This window comes from Prionailurus bengalensis, chromosome A2, assembly GCF_016509475.1.
Source record: "Prionailurus bengalensis isolate Pbe53 chromosome A2, Fcat_Pben_1.1_paternal_pri, whole genome shotgun sequence".
Taxonomy (NCBI): domain Eukaryota; kingdom Metazoa; phylum Chordata; class Mammalia; order Carnivora; family Felidae; genus Prionailurus; species Prionailurus bengalensis.
This window is the reverse complement of record NC_057348.1, coordinates 5,322,243-5,348,066: the sequence shown is the minus strand read 5'-3', so window position 1 is coordinate 5,348,066 and position 25,824 is coordinate 5,322,243. Positions and strand designations below refer to the sequence as shown.

Genomic DNA, 25,824 nt, shown 5'->3' with positions numbered 1-25,824 from the left:
CCTTCCTTCCTTCCTTCCCTCCTTCCTTCCCTCCTTCTCTCTCTCCCTCCCTCCCTCCTTCCTCCTTCCTTCCCTCCCTCCTTCCTTCCATCTTTGCTTCCTTCCTTCCTTCCCTCCTTCCTTCCCTCCCTCCTTCCTTCCTTCCCTCCTTCTCTCTCTCCCTCCCTCCCTCCTTCCTTCCTTTATTCCTTCCTTCCCTCCCTCCTTCCTTCCTTCCCTCCTCTCTCTCCCTCCTTCCCTCCTTCCTTCCGTCTTCCTTCCTTCCTCCCTTCCCTCCCTCCTTCTCTCTTTCCCTCCCTCCCTCCTTCCTTCCTTCCTTCCTTCCTCCCTCCCTGCCTCCCTCCCTCCCTCCCTCCTTCCTTCCTCCCTCCCTCCCTCCTTCTCTCTCTCCCTCCCTCCCTCCCTCCCTCCTTCCTTCCTTCCATCCACTCTTGATGCAGTTCAACATGCTAGGCGTTGAGGATTCAAGACCCACTCCCCACTACTCCATATCTTGATTTCTCTTCCCAAAATCCTGTCTGTTCCAGCCCTTCCTGTTCCATAAACATCCATGGGTCCATGTGCTTTGGGTACCAGTGACACAGAAATGAGTAATCGCAGGAGTCTTGCTGTCAAGGAACTCACGGTCTGTGGCAGTGTTACTCCAAGCGTAGCCCATGAACTGATAGTGGCCCTTGAGGAAAACAGGAGCTTGAAACAGACTGTAAATGAACAATATAACTATGATTTAGTTCAGCTGGCATTTCTTCCAGAGGAAGATGTTCTCAGTTAAGGGAGCAGTGTGTTGAATAACTTTCTGGTGCAAACTCCTTGTCTCCATGCAGACTGTCACAACTGCTTTGAGTACTGGTCTAGTATCTGCTTGGAAAAATTTCATGGCGAACGTCAAATCCAATTTGTAAGGGCTGACTGTTTGGCGTGCCGAGTTGGGAAGCTCCATCCAGGCTCAGAAGGAGAAAGCCACGAGGCCAATTGCTAATGCCTGCCTTGGGCTTGGATGTACGGCAGGTGGCACGGCACAAGGAATTGGCTGGTAGTTGCCTCTACTATATATCAAGTCCTCAACCCAGGTCTCTCATTCCTGCTTCTAGCCTGATTCCACTAGTTTCCATCTTTCTGACTCAGCTTTGGTTTGAGCAACACTCCCGGTCACTCACTTGGCCTCGGGAGGCTTGTCTGTGGCTTCCTGCACTGGGCATCCCTGCCTAAGGTAGCTTGGCTCTCTGGGCTCTCCCCTTTCTCTTGGCTCAGCTGTGGATACACAATAAGCTCACAGGCACTAGAACCATCTGTCTTTGGATCATTGCATCTCCTGGGTCTTGGAGGCCCCTAGGAGGAAATGCCTCTGCCCAGGGAAGTTGCCTCTTGGGCGTTTTACCACAATAGCTGCCTCATTATTCAACTCAGAAGAAACCTCCTGGACATGAAAAAGAAATTTTTTTTTTTTAGAGCATGGCATCCATTTGCAGCAATGGATTCCTCATCTACTCCTCCTGGTTAGACCCAAACAAAAACACTTGGACATCTGTTACATCCATTTACCGACATCAGTGCTGCCCATCCTTCCTGTAGTTGAGAGATGAGTATTTTTCCACAGCCTCCAGGGACAAAATATCAAGGGCTCTAGGCTCCCACTGCAACTAATTTCCTCTCTCGCAGATAGGGATTTCTGATGCGACGGGTCTCCATGGAGTCCCCACCCCCAGATAATGACATCTATTCCCCAGATGATGATGTCTGTTTCTGCATAGACAGGCAGCACTGGTTGATGCTGGAATTGAGGGAGATTTTATCGGGGGCTATCCTAGAATGAGAGGTGTTGACATGCTTATGGGGTATTGAGAAAGGTCCTTCATGCCACATGCAGACCCTGCTGGGTGGGGGGCAAGAACCTGGAGCCCAGGCTTGTGGGGATGTTGAAGCTCCAGGCATGGTTTAGAGATTAGACATTGGTGGCAGGATCGATCTGAAGAGCTGCTGATATTGTTTTCCGTAGACATGTTGGGTTGGCGGGTATTGGATGGAAGGATGAGTTCTTGTCCACGTCTTTGACTTTTGCCAACCTGCAGGAAGTTGTTATACTGAGTGTTTATTCTCTCCTTGTCTGTCTTCACTGCTATGAACCCAAGGTGGCCAGGCCTCTAGATGGCAGAAGGTGATCCATGTGGATGTTCACGCCATGTTGAAGGTCATCTCATGTTGACTTTCCATAAAAGCTGTTGGAAGCAGCCAGACATGGGCCCCTGACCTTGGTCAGAACCACCCATCTGGCATGGGTTGGGGGCACCCTCAGCTTCCCTCCTGAGGACTGGCCATCCACAGCAGGGATCCTCCCCAAAGGAGTTCTCAGTTCTGACTTCCTGGACGCAAGAGCTGAGCATCGACTGCAAGAAAGAAACCACTTACTTCCAGGGATGTGCTGATTCCAAATCCTAGCCTGCCCTCTCGGTAGCTGTGTGACTTTCGGTAAGTCACGTCCCCTTCCTCAGCCCATGTATCGGTAACATTAGTTCCAACAAAAATATCGCTTCCCTTACAGGATGGATACACTCAACAAGTATTTATTGAGCGAGCTCTGCTGTGGATCCTTGAGCTGGTGTAATCGAATGTGAGGATAGACAGACAATGTAAATGGCAGGGTCCTGCAAACTGTCATTTGAGTAGCTAGGTTACCAAGGGCCCAGATCATGTCTAGTCATGGTGGAGAGATGGGAAGTTGTATGGGCAACAGGAAGGTGAATAATGCCAGTGTCTTTTCCTTGGTCTCTTGGCGTCAGCAAAGAGACCCCCCCCAGCCCCAGCCCCACATTTTGGCATTACTGAGGACAGTGGGGAAAGGAAGTGGTGAAGGAGCATCTTGGAAACTTGCCCAAAGGGCTTCTCTTCAAGCCAGAAGAAAAGTACTGATTTAAGAGTCCCAGGTGATCCAGCCCAGATTTGAGTAACTGGTGGCTACCTCTGCCCACCCCTGCCTGTCTCACTTGCAGGGCAGAGGTTGGGTGGATGGCAATCTTCTTCAGGAAGAGGTCTTGAGGGGAAAGAGTTTGTCAAAAGCTCAGGACACAAGGGGATCACAACCAGAATCTCCGGCCACCAAGATACCAAAAACCCAGGAATTGTTGGCATAACAGGGGGGAACACCTGGGCACCCTCGAAGGAAAGGCTCGTTTGGGGGCACACAGGACTGAGTATGTAAATATGTGTAACAAATTCTGAAATGTGTATTATGGTGCTTGGGGGAGTGTGCAGTATGCAAAGGGGAAAACAGGGACTTTGGAATCCGATTCCTATTCTGTTCAGATTTTAGCTGTTACTTCTTTGCTGGGTGGTGCTGGGCAACTCCCTACACTTCTCTGAACCCATATATGTCTTCTTGTAAAAAAAAAAATGCAGATAGGGGCGCCTGGGTGGCGCAGTCGGTTAAGCGTCCGACTTCAGCCAGGTCACCATCTCGCGGTCCGTGAGTTCGAGCCCCGCGTCGGGCTCTGGGCTGATGGCTCGGAGCCTGGAGCCTGCTTCCGATTCTGTGTCTCCCTCTCTCTCTGCCCCTCCCCGGTTCATGCTCTGTCTCTCTCTGTCCCAAAAATAAATAAACGTTGAAAAAAAAATGCAGATAAAACAATGCCTACAGGCAGGGGTCAAATTGTGATAAAATACATGTAACAAATTTACAGTTTTAACCACTTTTAAGTGTACCATTCACAGCATTAAGTACATTTATATTGTTGTGCAACGATCTCTAAGACTCGAAGATTAAAGTGTTAAGCACACAAAACACTTAGCCAGATGCTTGCTAAGTGAGTCCTGAATTGGACAGTCCTTAATTGGTGTCAGTCAGTCCTTAATTGGTGTCAGTTTCTTTTAGGGCGAGTCTATGTGAGTGATAGAGTGAGATCAGGTTCATTTGGACATTTAAATAGCCCTTGACAGGAGCCTGTAGTAAAAGCTATTTCACTGGCTGGGATACTTGGTGTTTGGGTGGTGGTGGTGGTGGTGGTGGGGGGCTGGATAGCTATAAGATGGCAGAAAAATTGCAAGAATTAATTTTTTTTCTGTATGGAGTCATGGAAATAGTAAGATATTCCCAGGATTTATGCGGAGTCTGAGCTTAATCCAATTTAAGAATAAACATCTGGAAGAGGAATCGAGGAAAATGTACAGGTTACAATTATCCTGTCTTTAAGCCAGAGGTTCTCAACAAGGGGTGATTCTGCCTCCCTGGGGACATATGGAGCCAGTTTTGGTTTTCATGATGAGAGGCAGTGGTGGGGGATGCTCTTGGCATCTCGTGGGTTGAGATCCAGGGATGCTGCTAAACTTCATACAATGCACAGAACAGTTTCCCACCACAAAAAATTATCTGTCCCCAGATAACGCCACGGTGGAAAAACCTTGCTGTAGGCTAATGGATCTGGAGTTGAGTGGAGTTTGGGAGACGCTGCTAAGGGATCTTAGAGGCCAGAGAAGGGGCAGGTGGGTTTCTACACAGGACGCATCACAGAGAAGCACTAAAGAGATTGACGGAGCTGGACAGGGTCAGACCATGGAAGGAGCCACAATGTTGAGTAATAATAACAATCAGCCAGCACTGAGAAGGTTTTATGTGCCTGGCCTTGTGCTAAGCACGCATCAATTAGCAATCTCTAATGAATTTCCTCTCTAGAGAATTAGTAATAATTCTATAACAATTATATAATTTGTAGATTTTATGTATAATTATATTTATGTAAATTATATCAATTTATATATATTTATTGAGCACTTGCCACCTGTCAGGCACTGAGCTCTGAACATTCATCCTTTAATCTTTACAACTGTGCTTTAACATAGATTACTGTCACCTATTTGATGGATGAATAAACTGAGGTTAAGTAGATACCCAAGGTCGAGCCGCCACTAACTAGTTGAGCTGGGATCCAAGCTCATTTTAATCCGACCCTTGGGTACACTCTCCTAAGCACTAATTCTGTGTGCTCTATTTCTCCTGCCTGGAACAACTTTCCTTCTTCTGGCTGCCTGTAAAACTCCTACCTGATCTTCAAAACCCAACTCCAATGCCTCCTCTGTGAAGTCCTCTCTGACCCCACCCCAGGCAGAATTTCATCCCCTTGGTACCCAAAGCCTCACGCATGTGTCTCCATTATGTTGTTGATTAGACTATCCTGAAATGATTTGATCAGTGCTCACTTTCCTTCTCAAACTCTAACTTTTATAACCACAGGACTGTTATCTTAACTTCCTAACATCATCAACTGACTTTGGAAAATGCTGCCAGTGAGGCAGCCCATTCCATTTTTGGTTGGATTTCACAGTCAGAAAGTTCTTTGTTAGGGTGAAGCACCCATCTGGCTTCACTAACTTTCACCTCCCAGTATCAGGAGGCAGTTGGTTCCCTGGCACAGCATCCCTCTCTAGAAGCTCTTCAGATACTGAGGGCATCTGTCCCAAGACACTTCTCTGACTGTGCCCTGTGGTTGTTAGCAGTCATTTCCTACAGAACATCCTATTCACTTCCCTCAATGATGTACTTTCCCTCTATCACAAAGATCTTGTCCGTTTATCTCCTTGTTTGTCATCAGTATCCTGATGGAGTGTGTGGGGTGCAGGTAGAGGGACCTTGCCTAAGGTGCTTCGCCTCTGGATATCTTATGCCCAGCTTATCTTAGGCCCAATTTTATTGAATGCATGGGTGAATGGTAGGTTGGGAGCTTGGATGTGATGGGAAAATCAGGATGATGGATAATTAAACAGCCTTTAAGGCCTTCTGAGTGAGGATGGCAGCCTTAGGAAAAAGAGCTCCAGTGAGGCCCTCTGAAAATCCACTTGCCCTTAAATGGCCAGTCTCGTTGATTCTCTAATTACCTGCAGTTGGGAATAGATGTTCTTTTGGTCTCGCACTGTCCACTGTTGGAGTTGTGGGTGGTGCATGGGATTCCAGGGCAAGCTCGGTTTGCCCGGAGGCTTGGAGGGTGCCAGGAGAATTAAGTATTCCCAGTTTAAGTGTGTAGCTCCCTCTAATCCGTGGTCCTCTTTTTTGTCTGCCTCATTCGCCCAGGTGATTTAGACACAACCTTCTAGGCCTGGTACCTTACTTGAAATTGAGCCAGACTGTCCACAGGTCACTACTCTTCACCCAGTGCAACAAAATCACCAATAACAGCTGAGCTGACTGACCATTCCTCTCCCCACCCAACTCCAGGCTGTTTGGTTCCCCAACCTGCTGTCACCCATAGCCACCCTCTGTGGCTCACACCCTCTGGAAATTCATACCCTCAGTTTGGCCCAGTACAGACTCATCATTGATTTCTCTTTCCCCCATATTCTCATCCAGGCTCTTGGACCTAGACCTTTCTCTGTTTTCTTCCTTGGTTTATTGCTTTGGCTCCATCACCCTCCATTTCACCACCCAGCCTTTTTGGAATCTCACCTCTGCTTTGGCCCCAGGACCATTGGAAGGAGAGGTATTGAAACATTCTACTGGAGCTGAGTTACCGTCTTTGACTTGGACTTCAATGTTTGGACCCAAGAATCAGTGTGTCGTTCTTTACTAGGGTGTGGCCAAGTATCTTGTTCGGAGATGCAAGTTGTTGTTGTCCCATCCCATGCCTGTGACAGACGTCATTCACTGATTATGGCATTTCCAACTGCTGATTCTAGCTGTGACCTTGTAATACTTCTCCAGGCAGCCACTACCAAGTGGAGGCGGTTGGCATGTGGGTAGAAACTTATTTGCTATCCCCACCCAGGCATCTTGCCATTGGTATCCTTCCTACAGCAAAAGTACGTTGTGTGAAACATGGGGGATGTGAATCAGTCAGTGAACTCTGACTTCATTCTAGTGGGCCTCTTCAGTCACTCAGGTTCACGTCAGCTACTCTTCTCCCTGGTGGCTGCCACGTTTACCGTGGGCCTCCTGGGCAATACCATTCTGCTCTTCCTGATCCGCATGGACTCCCGGCTCCACACACCCATGTACTTTCTTCTCAGTCAGCTCTCTGTGTTTGATGTTGGCTTTCCCCTGGTCGCCATCCCCAAGATGGCATCCCACTTCCTGCAGGGAGAAGGTTCCATCTCCTTTGAGGGTTGTGCAGCTCAAATATTCTTCCTGACCCTGTTGGGTGTGGCTGAGGGCATCCTGTTGGCCCTCATGTCCTATGACCGTTATGTTGCTGTGTGTCACCCTCTACAGTATTCTGTGCTCATGAGGCGTCAGGTGTGCCTGCTCATGGTGGGCTCCTCCTGGATGGCAGGTGTGCTCAATGCCTCCATCCAGACCTCCATCACTCTGCACTTCCCCTACTGTGCCTCCCGCATCGTGGACCACTTCTTCTGCGAGGTGCCAGCCCTGCTGAAGCTCTCCTGTGCAGACACCTCGGCCTACGAGTTGGCGCTGTCCACCTCCGGGGTGCTGATCCTTGTCCTTCCCCTTTCCCTCATCGCCATCTCCTATGGCCACGTGTTGGGCGCCGTTATACGCATGCGGTCTGAGGAGGCCAGAAACAAGGCCTTCACCACCTGCTCCTCGCACATCACGGTAGTGGGACTCTTTTATGGTGCTGCTGTGTTCATGTACATGGTGCCGGGTGCCTACCACAGCCCACACCAGGACAACGTGGTCTCCCTATTCTACAGCCTTGTCACTCCCACACTCAACCCCCTTATCTACAGTCTGAGAAATCGGGAGGTGCGGATGGCTTTGGTCAAAATGCTCAGCAGAGCTGGGCTCAGGCCAAAGTGATGACCACCCAGGGGGTTGCTGGCGTGATCCCAGCGGTTCTTCATTCCCCCGCTCCCATTTCCCCAAAGCACCAATTTGTGGTCCAGCTGCCAGGGCCTTATAGTCAAGGCTAAGGGCCTGTCCAGCTTCTTCCCATCCTATGACTTGTTGGGTTCATGTTTTCTTCCATGGATTTGTGGAAAGCAAAGGTAGCTGTCCCAATCACTTATAGTAGATTCTGCCTCTATTCTTTAGCACTATTTACATGAATGGAGGGCCCTGCTTTGTAAAGTTGAGATCCCCCTGTTGATAATTATATTAGTACTAATGAGCACTTGTTGACCGTTTTACCTGCTAAATGAATGTGATTCTGTCCTTAACAATGGCTTTTGAGATGTAGGAATTTCGTGATGTTTATGTGTAAGACAAACAAGACTCAAGAGGGAAAATAACTTACAGGTGGTCACACTTCCAGAAAGTGGTAGAGCTGTGACTTGAACCCATGGTTCTCTGAGGCCAAAGACAGCCCCCAAGACACTGTGTGACTATATGAAGCAGTGACCTCCTCATTTTTATAGGTTTAGTGTGTGTGTATGTGTGCTGGGATGGTGGTTGGGCCAGAGAATATATGGAAGACCACCAGATTCTTGAAAATATGAGTTGCTCCTTTGAACGGTAAGGGGTATGTATGTGAAATTTAACAGTATTTATAAAATATTTGTTAACTTTGAGTCTTATGAAGATGCCCGCTCTTGACCAGGGTCTGGTTATTTTATCAACAAACACTTAATATTTTTTTTTTGGGGGGGGGAGGAGTGCTTATTTTAACTTCTTGTGGATAAATATCCAGCTGTTAGGCAATAGTCAAAAAATATTTTAACAGCTTTATTGAGGTAAAATCAACATACAACAAGGTGGTTACAGATTTAAAGTGTAAAATCTGATGAGTTTTGACTTATGTATATGTGTGTACAACAATTACCACTATTGAGGCAGTGAAAGTACACATCACTCCCAATAGTTTCCTTCTGCTTCTTTGTCACTCCTTTATCCCATCTTTTCCAAGCAGTCACTGATACGCTTTGTCACCATAGATCAGTTTGCATTTTCTGGAGTTTCATATAAATGGAATTGCAGAGTATATACTCTGTTTTTGTTTTTGTATAGCTTCTTTCACTCAACATTGTTATTCTGAGATTCATTCTTGTTGCATGTACTCTTAGTTTATCAAGTTTATCATAGATATCAAGCAGTATTTTACTGTAGGGATGCATCATATTTGTTCTTAAATATACTTTCTCCTTTATTGATGCAGCTTTAAGCTTTCTTTTGACTGGTATTAGCATGGCATATTTTGTTCCATAATTTTACCTGCTTATGTCATTGTATTTAAAGTGCATTTGAGGTGCCTGGGTTGCTTAGTCGGTGAAGTGTCCGACTTTGGCTCAGGGTCGTGATCTCACGGTCTGTGAGTTCGAGCCCTGCATCGGGCTCTGTGCTGACAGCTTAGAGCCTGGAGCCTGCTTTGGATTCTGTGTCTCCCTCTCTTTCTACACCCTCCCATCAAAAATAAGTAAACATTAAAGTACATTTATTGTAGGCAGCAACATAGAACTGGGTCTTGCTTTTTTATTCAATCTGACAATCTGACTTTTTTATTCAAGTAGATTTCACATAATATAAAATTAGCCATTTTAAACTGTACAATTCAATGGTGTTTAATACATTCACAATGTTGCACAACCATTGCCTCTATCTATTTCCAAAACATTTTCATCATCCCAAAAGGGGACTCCATGCCCATTAAGCATGCCCATTCCCCCCATACTCTGGCAAGCACTAATCTGCTTTCTGTCTCTATTCATTTACCTATTTTAAATGTTTCACATAAATGAAATAATGCAATATGAAGTGGGCTCTGTGCTGACAGCAGAGAGCCCCACACAGGGCTCGAACTCACGAGCTGTATCATGACCTGAACCAAAGTTAGATATTTAACCCACTGAGCCCCCCAGGTGTCCCTATATAACCTTTTGTGTCTAAATTCTTTTACTTGGTATAATGCTTTCAAGATTCATCCATGTTGTAGTATGTATCAGCACTGCATTTCTATGGCTGAATAATACTCCACTGTATAGATATACCATATTTGATTTGTTCATTCACCCACTGATAGATATTTGGGCTATTTCCACCTTTTGGTGAGTATGAATAGTGCTGCTATGAACATTCATGTACATGCTTTTGTTTAAATATCTGTTTTTAACCCTTTTTGGTGTATACTTAGGGATTGAATTGCTGGGTTATATGGTAATTTTGCATTTAACTTTTTGATGAACCACCGAACAATTTTTCACCGTTGTGAAAGTGGTTGCACCATTGTATGTTTCCACAAGGATTCCAATTTATTTACACCCTAACCAACACTTATTTTCCATTAAAAATATTTTATTTTTAATTTTTTTAATGTTTATTTATTTTTGAGAGAGAGAGCATGAGCAGGGAGAGAGGGAGACACAGAATCTGAAGCAGGCTCCAAGCTCCGAACTGTCAGCACAGAGCCTGATGAGGGGCTCAAACTCACAAACTTTGAGATGATGACCTGAGCTGAAGTTGGATGCTTAACTGACTGAGCCACACAGGTGTCCCAAAAAAGATTTATTTTTAAGTAATCTCTACACCCAACATGGGATCAAACTCACAACCCTGAGATCAAGAGCCATATGCTTACCAACTGGGCCAGCCAGGCACCCCTTTATTTTTCATTTTAAAATTATAGCCATCCTAGAGGGTATGAGTGTATGTTATTGTAATTTTAATTTGCATTCCCTTAATGACTAATGATGTTGAACATTTTTTCATGTGCTTGTTGGCCACACACACACACACACCTCTTCTTTGAAGAAATGTCTGTTCAAGTCTTTTGCCCATTTTATTTTATTTTATTATTATTTTTTTAAAGTTTATTAATTTTTGGGACAGAGAGAGACAGAGCATGAACGGGGGAGGGGCAGAGAGAGAGGGAGACACAGAATCAGAAGCAGGCTCCAGGCTCTGAGCCATCAGCCCAGAGCTCGACATGGGGCTTGAACTCACGGACCGCGAGATCGTGACCTGGCTGAAGTCGGATGCTTAACCGACTGCGTCACCCAGGCGCCCCATTTTGCCCATTAAAAAAAAATGTTTATTATTTATTTTGAGAGAGAGCAAGACTATGAGCGGTGGCGGGGTGGGGGAGACAGAGAGGAGAGAGTGCGAATCCCAAGTAGGCTCCACACTGTCAGCACAGAGTCCAATGTGGGGCTCAATCCCATGAACTGTGAGATCATGACCTGAGCCAAAGTTGGACACTTAACTGACTGAGCCACCCAGGCACCTCTCAAGTCTTTTGCCCATTTTAAACATCTATATCTATCTATCTATCTATCTATCTATCTATCTATCTATCTATCATCTAGTTAGCTAATATATAGTGTATACGGTGTGCTCTTGGCTTCAGGAGTAGATTCCCATGGTTCATCACTTACATACAACACCCAGTGCCCATCCCAACAAGTGCCCTCCTCAAAGCTCATTACCCATTTTCCCCTCCCCCCACAGATCCCCCCATCAGCCCTCAGTTTGTTCTCTATATTTAAGAGTCTCTTATGGTTTGCCTTGCTCTCCGTAACTATTTTTTTTCCCTTCCCTTCCCCTATGGTCTTCTGTTAAGTTTCTCACATTCCACATATAAGTAAAAACATATGATATCTGTCTTTCTCTGGATGACTTATTTCATTTAGCATAGTATCTTCCAGTTCCATCCATGTTGCTGCAAATGGCAAGACTTCATTCTTTTTCACTGCATTCTGTATTCTGTTGTATATATAAACCACATCTTCTTTATCCATTCATCAGTTGGACATTTGGGCTCATTACGTAATTTCGCTATTGTTGATAGTGCTGCCATAAACACTGGGATACATGTGCCCCTATGAATCAGCACTCCTGTATCTTTTGGATAAATTCCTAGTAGTGCTATTGCTGGGTTGTAGGATAATTCTATTTTTAATTTTTTGAGGAACCTCCACACTGTTTTCCAGAGTGATTGTACCAGTTTGCATTCCTACCAACAGTGCAAGAGGGTTCCCCTTTCTCCACATCCTCGCCAACATGTGTTGTTGCCTGAGTTGTTAATTTTAGCCACTCCAACCAGTATGAGGTAGTATCTCATTGGGGTTTTGATTTATATTTCCCTGATGATGAGTGATGTTGAGCATTTTTTCATGTGTCTGTTAGCCATCTGGATGTCTTCTTTGGAAAAGTGGTCTATTCATGTCTTCTGCCCATTTCTTCACTGGATTACTTGTTTTTTTGGGTGTTGAGTTTGGGAAATTCTTTATATATTTTGGATACTAACCCTTTATCCGACATATCATTTGCAAATATCTTCTCCCATTCCGTTGGTTGCCTTTTAGTTTTGTTGATTGTTTCCTTTGCTGTGCAGAAGCTTTTTATCTTGATGAGGTCCCCATAGTTCATTTTTGCTTTTGTTTTCCTTGCCTCTGGAGATGTGTTGAGTAAAAAATTGCTGAGGCTGAGGTCAGAGAGGTTGTTGCCTGTTTTCTCCTCTAGGATTTCCTAGAGGAGATGGTTTCCTGTCTCACATTTCGGTTTTTCATCTATTTCGAGTTTCTTTTGTGTATGGTGTAAGAAAGTGGTCCAGGTTCATTCTTCTGCATGTTGCTGTCCAGTTTTCCCAGCATCACTTGCTGAAAGGACTGTCCTTATTCCATTGAATATTCTTTTCTGCTTTGTCAAAGATTAGTTGGCCATACATTTGTGGGTCCAATTCTGGTTTATCTATGTGGTCTATGTGTCTGTTTTTGTGCCAATACCATAGTGTCTTGATGATTACAGCTTTGTAATACAGACTAAAGTCTGGGATTGTGATGGCTCCTGCTTTGGTTTTCTTTTTCAACATTACTTTGGCTATTCAGGGTCTTTTCTGGTTCCATATAAATTTTCGGATTGTTTGTTCTAGCTCTGTGAAGAATGCTGGTGTTATTTTGATAGGGATTGCATTGAGCGTGTAGATTGCTTTGGGGAGTATCGACATTTTAACAATATTTGTTCTTCCAATCCATGAGCATGGATTTTTTTCCCATTTCTTTGTGTCTTCTTCAATTTCTTTCATAAGTTTTCTATAGTTTTCAGCATAGTTTTTACCTCTTTGGTTAGGTTTATTCCTAGGTATTTTATGGTTCTTGGCTTTTTCCCATTTTTAAATTGGGTTGTCTGATTTTTGTGGTTGAGTTGTAAGAATTCTTATTATACTCTGATACTAGACCCTTTTATGCTCTACAGATAGTTCCTTCAATTTTATAGGTGGTCTTTTCACACTCTTGATAGTGTCGTTTGCACAAAAGTTCTCAATTTTGATGAAGTCCTAGTTATCTATTGTTTGTTGTTGTTGCTTGTCCTTTTGTTGTCATATCTAAGACATAAGCAAATATTTGTATAAGGTGTGAAGGAGGGGGTCTAACTTCATCTTTTTATTACTTATTTTTATTTTTGTTTTTTAAATTTTATTTTAGAGAGAGAAAGAGAGCGCAAGCGGGGGAGGGGGCAGAGGGAGAGAGAGCGAAACAAAGAATCTTAAGCAGACTCCATGCTCAGTGCAGAGCCTGATGCGGGGCTTGATCCCATGACCCTGGGATCATGACCTGAGCTGGAATCAAGAGTTGGAAGCTCAACTGACCGAGCCACTCAGTCTCCTCTCACTTCATCCTTTTAAATGTAGATATCCAGTTGTGTTAGTACCTTTTGTTTTTTTTACAGCTTTATTGAGATGAAATTGACACACAGCAGTGTGTAAGTATAAGGTATACAGTATGTTGATTCGATACACATATATACTGCAAAATGATGACCAAAATAAGGTTAGTGAACAGCTCCATCAACTCATATAATTATTTTTTCTGGTATGTTGTGATGATATTAGAGAGTCACTCTCTCAGCAACTTCAAAGTATATAACACAGTATTGTTAACTGTAGTCTCCATGCTCTACGTTAGATTCCCAGAAGTTATTCATCCTTCCCAAAGTTTGTACCCTTTGGCCCAAAGGGTACAATGAGGAGTCATTTCCCCACTCTCAACCCCTGGGAACCACCATTCCATCCTGTTTCTATGAAATTGACTTAAAAAAAGGTTTCACGTATAAGTAATACCATTCAGTATTTATCCTCCTCTGTCTGCCTTATTTCCCTTAGCAAAATGCCCTCCAGGTTCATCCATGCTGTCACAAATGGCAGGATTACATTTTTTAATGGCTAAGTAATGTTCCATTATATGTATATATATTCACACCACATCCTCTATATCCATTCATCCATAGGAGGACTTTTAGGTTATCTCCATATCTTGGCTATTGTGAATAAGACTTCAATGAACAGAATAACTTTTCAAGATATTTATTTCAATTCTGTTAAGGCCTAGTTAATGATTTTGGGGCAGATAGAATTTAACTTCTCATTGACAACATGTCCAGACACTGGACAAAGTTTCACTTTATTGAGCACCAGGGACCACACTCCTACCTCCTTGAAATTCTGCTTATCCAAGGGACGGACTTCACCTTGGATTCTGTACATTCCCAAACAAGTATGTAGGGACAAAAGGAGCATGGCCATCCCCCAGAGTGGCCAGTGTTTCCTGCAAATCTTCTCTTTCTGCACTTTATTCTAGACTGTGAAAGCCCAACCACCCATTGACTTCGTTCAGCTTATTTTGTTCCAGAGTCTATTTGCTGGGGCTGCAAAGATGAGCCAGTCACAGTCACTACCCTCACCAATACCACTGTCAAGCAAGACCACTAAAGTGTTTCCTCCTTCCTTTATCCTTTTTAGATGAAGCAGGTCCATGAAGATGGGCTGTATGTTTTGATCAAAGAAGATGCAACCCCTTGAGTTACTCCAGGCACAAGACTGTGTGTTTTAGGCTGGATTTCCCCCACCCCAAAATGCTGTGGAGGTAAATGGTCATTTCCTTTCTATCTCTGTCTCTCTCTTCCCATTTCCCCAAAGATACAGGGACCCATCCTTTTTTCCTGTACTTCAACACTAGCCTCCAAAACACATCTAGAAAATTAGCACCTAGGCTGAAACACTATGGAGCCTAAATCCCACTTGCTTAGGCTCTCACACCAATAGTGTGATTCAGTGGTAACTCCTGAGGTCACCTTTTTCCCCGAGACCCATTCTCAGCCCATCCTTTGTTTATTAGAGGGTGCCAATGGGATTTCCTGGGGGACCCTCTCAGGCTGGGAAGAAACATTTTGAAATGTTTTCTGTATTAAGTATCAGGAACAAGAGATTTTAGTAGAATTAAACTTCACTGTGTATGTGTGAGAATGTTTACTCTCTGGGTGTTTTGTTTTTCACTTACATATAAAATAATGACATTATTGGATAAGAAATACATAACTGCTTCACATGAAAGTTTTTTATAGTGTGAAGACTTGGGAAGAAAATGTCATATATATGAGCACGGAATAAAGAGCTAACTAAATGGCTTCTATTCAAATTTTAGCTCCACCCCTTAGTAGGTATGGGACTTTGGGTCAGTTACATACCTTGTTTTTGCCTTGATTCTCCCTCTGTCAATTAATTGGTGATTTAAAATTTAAAAAAATGTTTATTTATTTTTGAGAGAGAGAGAGAGAGATTGTGAGCATTGGAGGGGCAGAGAGAGAGGGAGACACAGAATCTGAAGCAGGCTCCAGGCTCCCAGCGGTCAGCACAGAGCCCGACGCAGGACTCGAACTCATGCACCCCGAGATCACGATCTGAGCTGAAGTCAGAGGCTTAACCAACTGAGTCACCCAGGTGCCCCTGGTATTTTTTTTTAATGTTTATTTATTTTTGAGAGAGAGAGTAGAGAGAGAAAGAGAGAGAGAGGGAAAGAGAGAATGAAAACGCATGGGCATGGGGGGGAGGGGCAGAAGGGAACAGAGGATCCAAGGTGGGCTCCATGCTGACAGCAGAGAACCTGATATGGGGCTCCAATCTGTGAACCCACGAACCTAGAGATCATGACTTGAGCCAAATTCCAATGCTTAACCAACTGAGCCACCCAGGCGCCCCTGTCAAATGGTGATCTTAAGAGTAGATGGAGTGTAAGGTTATTTAGGGTATTAAAGGAATTGATGTTTGAAAATGCTCGGGACACATGACATATCACAAGGTCTGTACCCATGTATCACAAATAAATTAAATACATATATTCTTCCTACACTTTAAGCTCCTGAAACATGTGACTGGCACTCTGCATGAGCACATGTGTAGAGAGATTCCATAACAGTGATGAGTAAACAGATGGGACTATGTTGTTGCACGTATTGCAAATATTCTAATCTGCGCCTAACCATGCATCTCAGACCAACTTATTTAGGTTGGCAGGAGCCTTTTCAGTGTTTTGAGGCCAAAGCTTAGGATTTCTAAGTTCTTCCAGGGGGGGAGGGAGGGGACTTTTGGGGTGGGAGTGGAGATGGTTGTCAGGCTTGGCTGAGCCTTTTCTGGAGCAAGGGGAGGAGCTCTGGGCTGAAGACAGAACCTGCATGAGTCCAAGTGTTAGAAGACAAGGCAAGGAGATACTGTTGCTCAGATGCAACAGTCAAAGAAGAGGAGACATTGGGTGTTCATTTCACTAACTGGGTCTCCTATTTGGAAGACCCTGGGCTCTCATTCTTGGAACGACTGGCTTGACTTTGGAAACTCAACCTTTATCTTTGGAAAGTATACATGTGCACAATATTTTAAAATACTATCCTATTATTCTACAAGAAGTAGAATCCTGTGTTCTACTTCTTTTATTTCCCCTTGTGCTCTTTCCTATGAGATTGTCAGGTTTTTGAGCAAGGTTACAAGTGGTGCCAGTACCACTCACATACCTAGATGTTCATAGCAAACACACTCCCAAGTCAAGGACTCCCCTTGTCCTACTTTGCAAATGTATCTTCGTCACAGCCTGGAAGACCAGGTTTAGACTTAGAATTCTAGATTCTACAGGGGCGCCAGGGTGGCTCAGTGGGTTAAGCATCCGACTTCGGCTCAGGTCATGATCTCGCGGCCCATGAGTTCGAGCCCCGCATCAGGCTCTGTGCTGACAGCTCAGAGCCTGGAGCCTGCTTCGGATTCTGGGTCTCCCTCTCTCTGTACTCCTCCCCCACTCATACTCTGCCTCTCGGTCTCTCTCTCTCAAAAACAAACAAACAAACAAACAAACAAACAAACAAACAAACAGAATTCTAGATTCCCCAGCAAGTATACCAGAATGTATTGGCACAGGGAGACTTGACCCACACCAGCCCCTTTCTTTCTACCTCTGTCTCCATCCTGCATCATGAGAGACCTTGAACACGTGGAGGGGAGGGGCTGGTGGCCTCGGGGAGCCTCGCACTCCTCTTCTGCACTGCTTTCTGGGCTGAGACGGATCCCTCTCCAATATTGATTCCCCGCCCGTATTGACCTGACAGAGCCCCTAGGCACCCCCCGCCCCCTACCCGTTCCCCTGGGGCGAAAAGCTGAGTCCTCGGCCTCCAGGGGAGGCTCAAAGGGGTGGTGGCTGGGGAAGGCGCTGCCAGCCAAGCCACCCTCCCCCAGCAGCCCTGGGAGCGAGCACCTGCGCGCTGCAGTAACTCCCACAGCCACCTGGAGCCACGGCTCCTGGAAATCCCTGGGGCCTGGATGTGGGGCCCACACAGGCTGCGTGGTCCTGGAGCAGCCGTCAATCCCCACCTGGGACCCGCGGTCCTGGGGCTGTTCCCGAGGGGCTGTGGCTCAGCGTCGCACTTCTGAGATCGTTCTTACTCTTCAATCCCAGTAATTCGTGCGTTCTTATGGCTGGAGTTGGGTGGGTGCAGACGCCTGGGAGAAATGTCCGTCCCCGCGGACGCACGTTGGGTTAGTTTCTAGCCGGGCGCTGCTCAGACTCCAGCCGCTGGGACCCAACCAGAGCTTGTGGGTTGCGGACGCAGTGCTGGGGACGTGTGTGCACCTGAAACAGCACAGGTGTGTGTATGGCTTCACTGGGTGCTGCTGGTTTTCCAAAGCGGTTCTGCTAATTTAGATTCTCACTCTCCCTGCAGGAATGATCCGACTGTCCCCGATAAACCCGGGCAGCTTGTAGGATTACGGTTTTTCATTTCAGTGAATGTGGGTCTCATTGTGACTTTTATTAGCATTTCCTTGAAACTAAACAGGTTTTTTTTTTTTTAAATGTTAACTCTGTATTTGTTTATCCTTTTTTGATGGGGTTCCTAGTCTAGGATTTCTGAGCCGTTTTTCTAGTGGGTGTTCAGTTTTATTTTTTATTGGACAGAATTATTTACATAATTCGGCTTGATGTACTTTACCAGATGTGCATAATGCCAATTTCTTCTCTCGCCCAGGTTGTCCACTACCCGTCCCCCGCCCCCCGTCTTACTGGTGAATTTTGATGAACTTATTTAAGCTTATGATTCAAGTTGTATTTTTCCGCTTCAAAATGAAAACATTTCTCCTCATTGTGAAACTGCTCTGCTCTCTTTTTATGTTTTATTTTTTTATTTTTAAATTTTTTTAACGTTTATTTATTTTTGACACAGAGAGAGACAGAGCATGAACAGGGGAGGGTCAGAGAGAGAGGGAGACTCAGAATCTGAAACAGGCTCCAGGCTCTGAGCTGTCAGCACAGATCCCGACGCGGGGCTCCAACTCAGGGACCGTGAGATCATGAACTGAGCCGAAGTCGGACGCTTAACCGACTGAGCCACCCAGGCGCTCCTCTGCTCTCTTTTCAAAGTTATGTGTTATGTTTATGGTAGAACAAAAATGAAGGATTTAAATAATTAAGAAGGAATTGATTCCTTCTAGCAAAACGCAAGATTACTAAACCGGAAGACGGTTCAAGAGCAAATATCCCAACAAAACTACAGGGTGAATGATATTAGTAAGCTCAGGACAGAGTTAAAAAAAAAAAAAGCGAGATCAGGAGAGCAGAGAGATCATGGGGAAGGATGATGTCAGAAGCGAGGACCCACAGTCTGTTCCACGTTGATGAAAGGTATCACCCCACAGATGTAATTAAGTCAACATCACATAAGCAAAGTCAATTACACAGGAGATGCCACTGTCTAAAAACAGATTTTAGAGAAGGCAGAGGCCAAATAAACAAGAAAAAGGCTAACTGGTAGTATTGAAACAAAACTTAAGATCGATATCAACAGAGTACCATTTTAAAAATGCTAAAGAAGGGAGCATGGGTGGCTCAGTGGGTTAAGTGTCCAACTTCTCCTTAGGTCATGATCTCATGGTTGGTGGGTTCGAGTCCCGCGTCGGGCTCTGTGCTGCCAGCTCAAAGCCTGGAGCCTGCTTCCGATTCTGTGTCTCCCTCTCCTTCTGCCCCTCCCCTGCTCACACTCTGACTCTCTCTGACTTTCAATAATAGATAAACATCAAAAACAATTTTTTTTAATTAGTTTAGGGGTGTTTGGGTGGCTCAGTCTGTTAGGTGTCCGACTTCAGCCCAGGTCATGATCTCATGGTTTGTGGGTTTGAGCCCCGCATCGGGCTCTGTGCTAACAGCTCACAGCCTGGAGCCTGCTTCGGATTCTGTGTCTCCCTCTCTCTCTGCCCCTCCCCTGCTTGCACTCTGTCTCTCTCTCTAACAAAAATAAATAAACATTAAAAAAAGTAAAATGCTAAAAGAAATGTCATATCAAAACCAGGATTCTATACCCAGCAGCAATATTGCCCACAATAAAGATGTCTTAAAAGGGGCGCCCGGGTGGCTCAGTCGGTTAAGTGTCCGACTTCAGCTCAGGTCATGATCTCACAGCTTGTGGGTCTGAGCCCCTCATCAGGCTCTGTACTGACAGCTCAGAGCCTGGAGCCTGCTTGGGATTCTGTGTCTCCCTCTCTTTCTTCCCCTCCCCCGCTCGTGCTCTCTGTCTCTCTCTCTTAAAAATAAATAAACATTAAAAATTTTTTTAAGATGTCTTAAGAAAACCTTTAAAAAATGAAACATTTCATTGTTAGCACACTTGAATTAGAAAAAAATACTAGAGTGAGTTCTTTAATCCAAACAAGTGGAATCGCAGATTGAAAACCAGGATTGGAGGAAGGAACAAGGAGAAGGAAAGGATAATTTATAATTACAAATAAATTAAAAAAATTAAAAAAAAATTTTTTTTTCAACGTTTTTTATTTATTTTTGGGACAGAGCGAGACAGAGCATGAACGGGGGAGGGGCAGAGAGAGAGGGAGACACAGAATCGGAAACAGGCTCCAGGCTCTGAGCCATCAGCCCAGAGCCCGACGCGGGGCTCAAACTCACCGCGAGATCGTGACCTGGCTGAAGTCGGACGCTTAACCGACTGCGCCACCCAGGCGCCCCTAAAAATTTTTTTAATGTTTATTTACTTTTGAGAGAGAGAGAGAGAGAGAGAGAGAGAGATCATGACCTGAGTCCAAGTCGAATGCTTAACCGACTGAGTCACCCAGGCACCCCCAAATGAACTTTGCTTTATGAGGCAATTCTGGAAATCTCTCTTGGAGACTAAAATATATACTGTAGTGGGATTCTCACACAGAGTCGTGATCCCAAGTCTTTTCTTTCCAGGAAGCAGCTTTATTCGTGCCAGAACAACTCAGTTGGGTTCGTACCCAAAGAACTGAGCTCCAAACACCACATGGTCATGGCATAATTTTGTTCTACGTTTTTTACTTCTGTGTCTCCCATAGATGGTAAGACACAAACATGTAGTCTGATTAAGTGGTCTCATGTTACAAGGTCATGAGGGATGTTGTTACTTACACATATAACCAGGTTGCCTTGAGGTGTTTGTTTGCTTGTTTTTCTTTCCTTAGGGAGGGGACCCTAACCACAATGCAGGATTAAGGTGCCTGAGAACAGCAAAACAGAGTCAGAAAGCTTAAAAATGTAATGGGAAGGGTTGGAAGGTATTAGCATTTGGGGAAGGTGGAAGAAGTAATTATATTAGACTATATTAAATAAAGGAATCGTAATTAATCATTAAGCACATAAAGATTTATATATGATTGCAACTGGTAAGTTTATTAAGGGAACAATATAACAATAAAAGAGTTAAGTCAAACTCAGTAAAATGGAGAGGGTGAAGGAACATTAACTATTTAGGTCAAAGGGTAGGGAAAGTGTAAGGTGGTTGAAATACTCTCAAATTTACTGGCAATAAAATGAATTATAAATGCACAAATTATTAATTTATTTTTAATGTCTTTGTGATATATTCCATAGAGTTGTTAATAAATATTTTGGACATACCTTTACCGAGAAACATTTAAACAGTTTCTAATTTTTTCCTAATAAAACATAAGTTGTATGAAAATTTTTATACATAGAAACTTCCATTTCTGTTTTTATGGACTGTATCCATAGTGGGAGGAAACAGGAAACATTAAAAAGTGGACAGAAACCACAAGATACAAATGTACCTCACACACAAATGTATTTAATGATTTCATCTACAACAGCTGACAATGTCAATAGCCCCACATCTGTGTGTATGTGTATGTGTGTGTTTAAGGTTTATTTATTATGTAAGTAATCTCTGCACCCAATGTGGGGCTCAAACTCACAACCCCAAGATCAAGAGTCAAATGCCCCTCCAATTGGGCCAGCTGGGAAACCCAATATTTGTGTCTTTGTATAAAAAGATTTTGCAACTGCTCAACTCTAGTTGATAGGAGACAGGATGTCGCTTCTCCATTATCCACTCATTGGATTATCTACTCCCTTCCTCCATAAAACGGGCCTCAGGCTCAGAGGCAGAAGTCACACATTTTCCAGCAAGCCACGGGTTCTCACATCAGGAGTGGAGGCATCAGGACAACTTGGCAGCCATGGAGGAAACTGTACCCACCTGTTCTCCAGACCAGCCCGTTCTGGTGAGTGTGGAGTCCATATTGTTGACATGAGTGCCCATTGGTATACCAATCCTTTTTTTTTTTTTTAATGTTTATTTATTTTTGAGAAAGAGAGACAGATTGTGAGTGGGGGATGGGGCAGAGAAAGAGGGAGACACAGAATCCAAAGCAGGCTCCAGGCTCTGAGCTGTCAGCACAGAGCCCGACGCGGGGCTCGAACTCACACACCGTGAGATCATGACCTGAGCTGGAGTCCTACGCTCAACCAACTGAGCCATCCAGGAGCCCTGGTACACTTCTCCTTCCGTGAAACCTCTTTAAGTGAGCTGACAGGAGATTTTAAAGGAAGAAGATATCTTAATTGAAAGCTGTTTCTTAGGTGTTCATTTTTTAAAAGTTTATTTATTTATTTTAAAGTTGGGGAGCGGGGGCAGAGAGAGAAAGAGAGAGAATCCTAAGCAGGCTCTGTGCAGTGAGCATAGAGCCAGCTTGGGGCTTGATTTGGGGCTCGATCCCACAAACCATGAGATCATGACCTGAGTTGAAACCAAGAGTCAGAGGCTTAACCAACTGAGCCACCTAGGCATCCCTCAGATGTTAATGTTTTTTGAGTAATGTTCAAGGTGTTGCACTATTACTATTTAGTATATGAAGTTTTCTTGGGAAAATAGGCTTAGATGTGTTTGTTCGGTGGTTTTGTTTTAACCAACAATATCACCAGGAAGTGGAAGTAGCCTTCTGTCCTCCACTGTTTACATTGTTCCCCTCTCTGGAAAACTCTTTACCCACATGTGCTTGGTCTTTTTTTTTTTCTTTTTAATTCAATTCTTTGCTCAAATATGTCCTCAGTTAGTCCCACCTTAATCTCTTCATAAATAATTGTAGTTAATTTCTCGGGTGCCTGGGTGGCTCAGTGGGTTAAGCGCCCGACTTCGGCTCAGGTCATGATCTTAAGGTTCGTGGGTTCGAGCCCTGCGTCAGGCTCTGTGCTGACAGCTCAGAGCCCGGAGCCTGCTTGGGCTTCTGTGTCTCCCTCTCTGTCTGTCCCTCCCCCACTCACATTCTGTGTGTGTCTCTCTCTCAAAAGTAAATAAACATTAAAAAATTAAAAAAATAATTGTAGTTAATTTCTTTGTCCTGTTATCCCTCCCTACTTTCCTCCTCCACCCCTCTCTTTCTCTACGTCTGTATCAGCCTGTTTACCACAGTAGTTAATTATACCTGACATGATATTAGATACTCATTATTCTGTGTATTAACTCTTTCCTCTTACTGAGATTAAAATAAATGGGGGTGGGGTGGGCAGTGATTTTTGTTAAGTTAAATTCTGGTTTTAGTGCACAACTTGGCATATATTAGGTGCTCTATAAATGGGAAGATCAAACAATTTTTCCTCTAAACTGGGACCTCTTGAGTATTGAAAGGGGTGGTATAATAATAATTATGGCAGGACAAAAGGAATGAAATGAGATTTGTGGCTTCCCTTTAAAAATAAATGAGAGGTTTAAAAGGAAAGGCATACTGATTAGGTTTGCAGTTTAAACAGATTATTGTGATTAGAGTCTTATATAGTACTCCTCCCATGTCCCCAGGGGACACGTTCCAAGACCCTCAGTGGATACCTGAAACCATGGATAGCATTGAATCCTATATATGTTTTTTTTCCTATGCATACTTATGGTAAAGTTTAATTTATAAAGTAGACACAGTAAGAGATTAACAACAATAATAAAATAGAGTAATTATAACAATAGACTGTCATAAAGTTGTGTGAATGTAGTCTCTCTCAGAATACGTAACTGTATCGTACTCACCTTATTGTGATGATGTGAGATTGATCAAATGCCTAGGTGATGAGGTGGAGTGAGATGAGTGCTGGTAGGCACTGTGATGTAGTCTGAGACTACAACTGACGCATCAGAAGGAAGACCGTTCCTTCTGGACCTCGGACCACAGTTGACCTCAGGTAACTGAAACCTGAGACGGTGGCTAAGGGGAATTGCTATAATAAATTCCAGAGAGAAAGGATTAAAAAATCTCGGACAGTGATGATTTAGTGCAGTGTGCCACAAGAGAGATACGTCATTGCACTTGTGGTGGAGTGAATTTATTTAAGAAGTGTAGAAAGTATTTTTTTGAGTTTGAATAATTTATTTCCGTAAATAAATCCAAGTGCCTTCAATGGCGAAACAGTAAGTGGTCATGGATGTAACCACTGCACATGTGTAATTAAACATTAAAGTGCACATCTCTTTGCCGAGTATCCAGTTTGTAGAAAAGCAATATGAAAGAAATAGTAATACAGATAGAAGTAAACACTGAAAAAAATCAACACAGAAAATGTAATTTTGGTTGCTGGATCAGGAAAGGTCACCGAGGTTGTGGGATTTTATAGGAAACTGAAAGTGCTCAAGAATTATTCGGAAGTTGAGTCTTTAGGTAAATTCAGGAGGGCGGATGTATGGTTTATTGTTAAAAGTGTGTGGTGTGGCCACAATGACACTCAGGTTTACACAGGACATTAGTACTAGCAAGTGGGTTTGGGGACACTGAGATAGCAGTGAATTTTGGGGGGGAATTGGTTGGTTCAACTTCGGAGCTGGTCACTGTTCGTGGAGTCATCAGTGTCATTATTGATGAGGTGAGTGGGAGAGTGGGTATTGGGTATCAGGGTCAGAGTCAGATCTGCACTGACTCTCTGGGCATTTCTAGTTCCATTAATGATATTTGGAAGCCAGGGAAATGGATGAATGGCCTAGACAGGGGTGCGGATGTATAACAAATGTGAGAGCAGGATTGACTTCTAAGAAGCATCGATTGTTGTGTTAAGTCAGAAAGAGCAGCTGACATTAACAGGGAGGAACACGGAGAATGTTCTTGCCAGAACCTTGAAAAATGGTTTTACAATGGAGGTCTTTGTGCAAACAAACAAACAAACAAACAAAAAACATATGATGGGAATATGGTGTTTCTGGTTATTTATTCATGAACAGGAGGATAGTTGAGTGACAATGGGGTTTGAGTGTGCAAGTGAGAGTGAGTGAGTATCTAAGGGTTGGGAGGGACAAGACTTCACTGAGGATGAGGCATTAGAGGTAGGAGAACCAGGTTGTTGTGTGTCCTAGACCCCAGTTAAGAGATACTGCAAGCCTGAAGCCTTGGGATACTAAGAAACCTGTGATCCCTGTGTCCAAATGACGGTGGGTTGAGGGGAGCCAGCATGAGTGTGGTTGACATTGACAAGTGTGGTAAGATGGGCACATCCTACAGGGAAGGTGGTGGAGGAGAAAGGGTCTGGAGTTGGCACTGGGTAATGACCTCAAGCTTTCTGTCCTTGACTCACATCTCTTTGATATCATCCCAGGAACTGTTCTCGCACCAGCATCACCATCACCTGGGAACCCTTAGAAATGCAGATTCTTGGCCCCACCCCAGACCTACTTGGCTTGAGGTCCAGAAATCTTGAGTGCTAACCACCCTCCAGATGATGGTGATACAACGGTGCCATTCGAGACACCTTTCTCTGTGGATAAAGGAGGGTGGAAGACACAGATGAGTGGAGACCATTCTTTGTGGCTGGTGGCCTTCATCCCCCATCTTCAAATTTCCTGTTTCATTTTGTTTTCAAAGGGGAAGCTCAAAAGAAACATGATGGCCGGGACTTCAGAGAAGAAAAGACAAGTCCATTTAGCTGAGTCCAAGCAGAGGTGTCGTGAAAGGGCTGCACTTCCTGTAAGGCAGACCAGCTGCATTTTTGAGAGGCCGGTCACAAGGATAACTTCTCATCCTGGCAGTGAGACCAGGTGCAATCAATGGGACAGAACCTTGGAGAAGCCCCAGCAAATCTGTGCATACAGGAGACTGCAGGGCCTCCAGGCCTGCAGCAGCGATGGGGAGATGTTAAGTACTTTGGACTTTACAAATACCTTACAGGTAGTTGCGCTGGGTGGTGTGGGTGGTGCTGGGTCTCTACCTGGCAGACCTGAGTTCTGCACAGCGCCATCTTCAGGTTGGGCAGGGACGGTCCCCGGGGTGGGTTTCTGTCCCCCACCACCCGTCTACAGACAACCGGTAACACTCGGAGATATCTGGAGACAGACTCAGAAAGTGAGAAAAGCAAGAGACAGGCTGGCTGAGGCCTTGGGGGCAGACAGGCTTGCCAGGGAGGCAGAGAGAGCCA

General features: G+C 44.4%; 1 protein-coding gene across 1 annotated transcript; it reads left to right on the top strand.

Moving 5' to 3' along the window:
* The first annotated feature begins 6,796 nt into the window (after window positions 1–6,796).
* Window positions 6,797–7,738, top strand: LOC122486353 (olfactory receptor 2Z1). The gene has a single exon (XM_043585792.1). It carries the CDS (start codon window positions 6,797–6,799, stop codon window positions 7,736–7,738), a length of 942 nt encoding a protein of 313 aa, XP_043441727.1.
* The last annotated feature ends 18,086 nt before the right edge of the window (window positions 7,739–25,824 follow it).

Excerpts from the sequence above, each read along its gene's own strand:
- LOC122486353 (XM_043585792.1), top strand. The coding sequence starts at position 6,797 with ATGGGGGATGTGAATCAGTCAGTGAACTCTGACTTCATTCTAGTGGGC.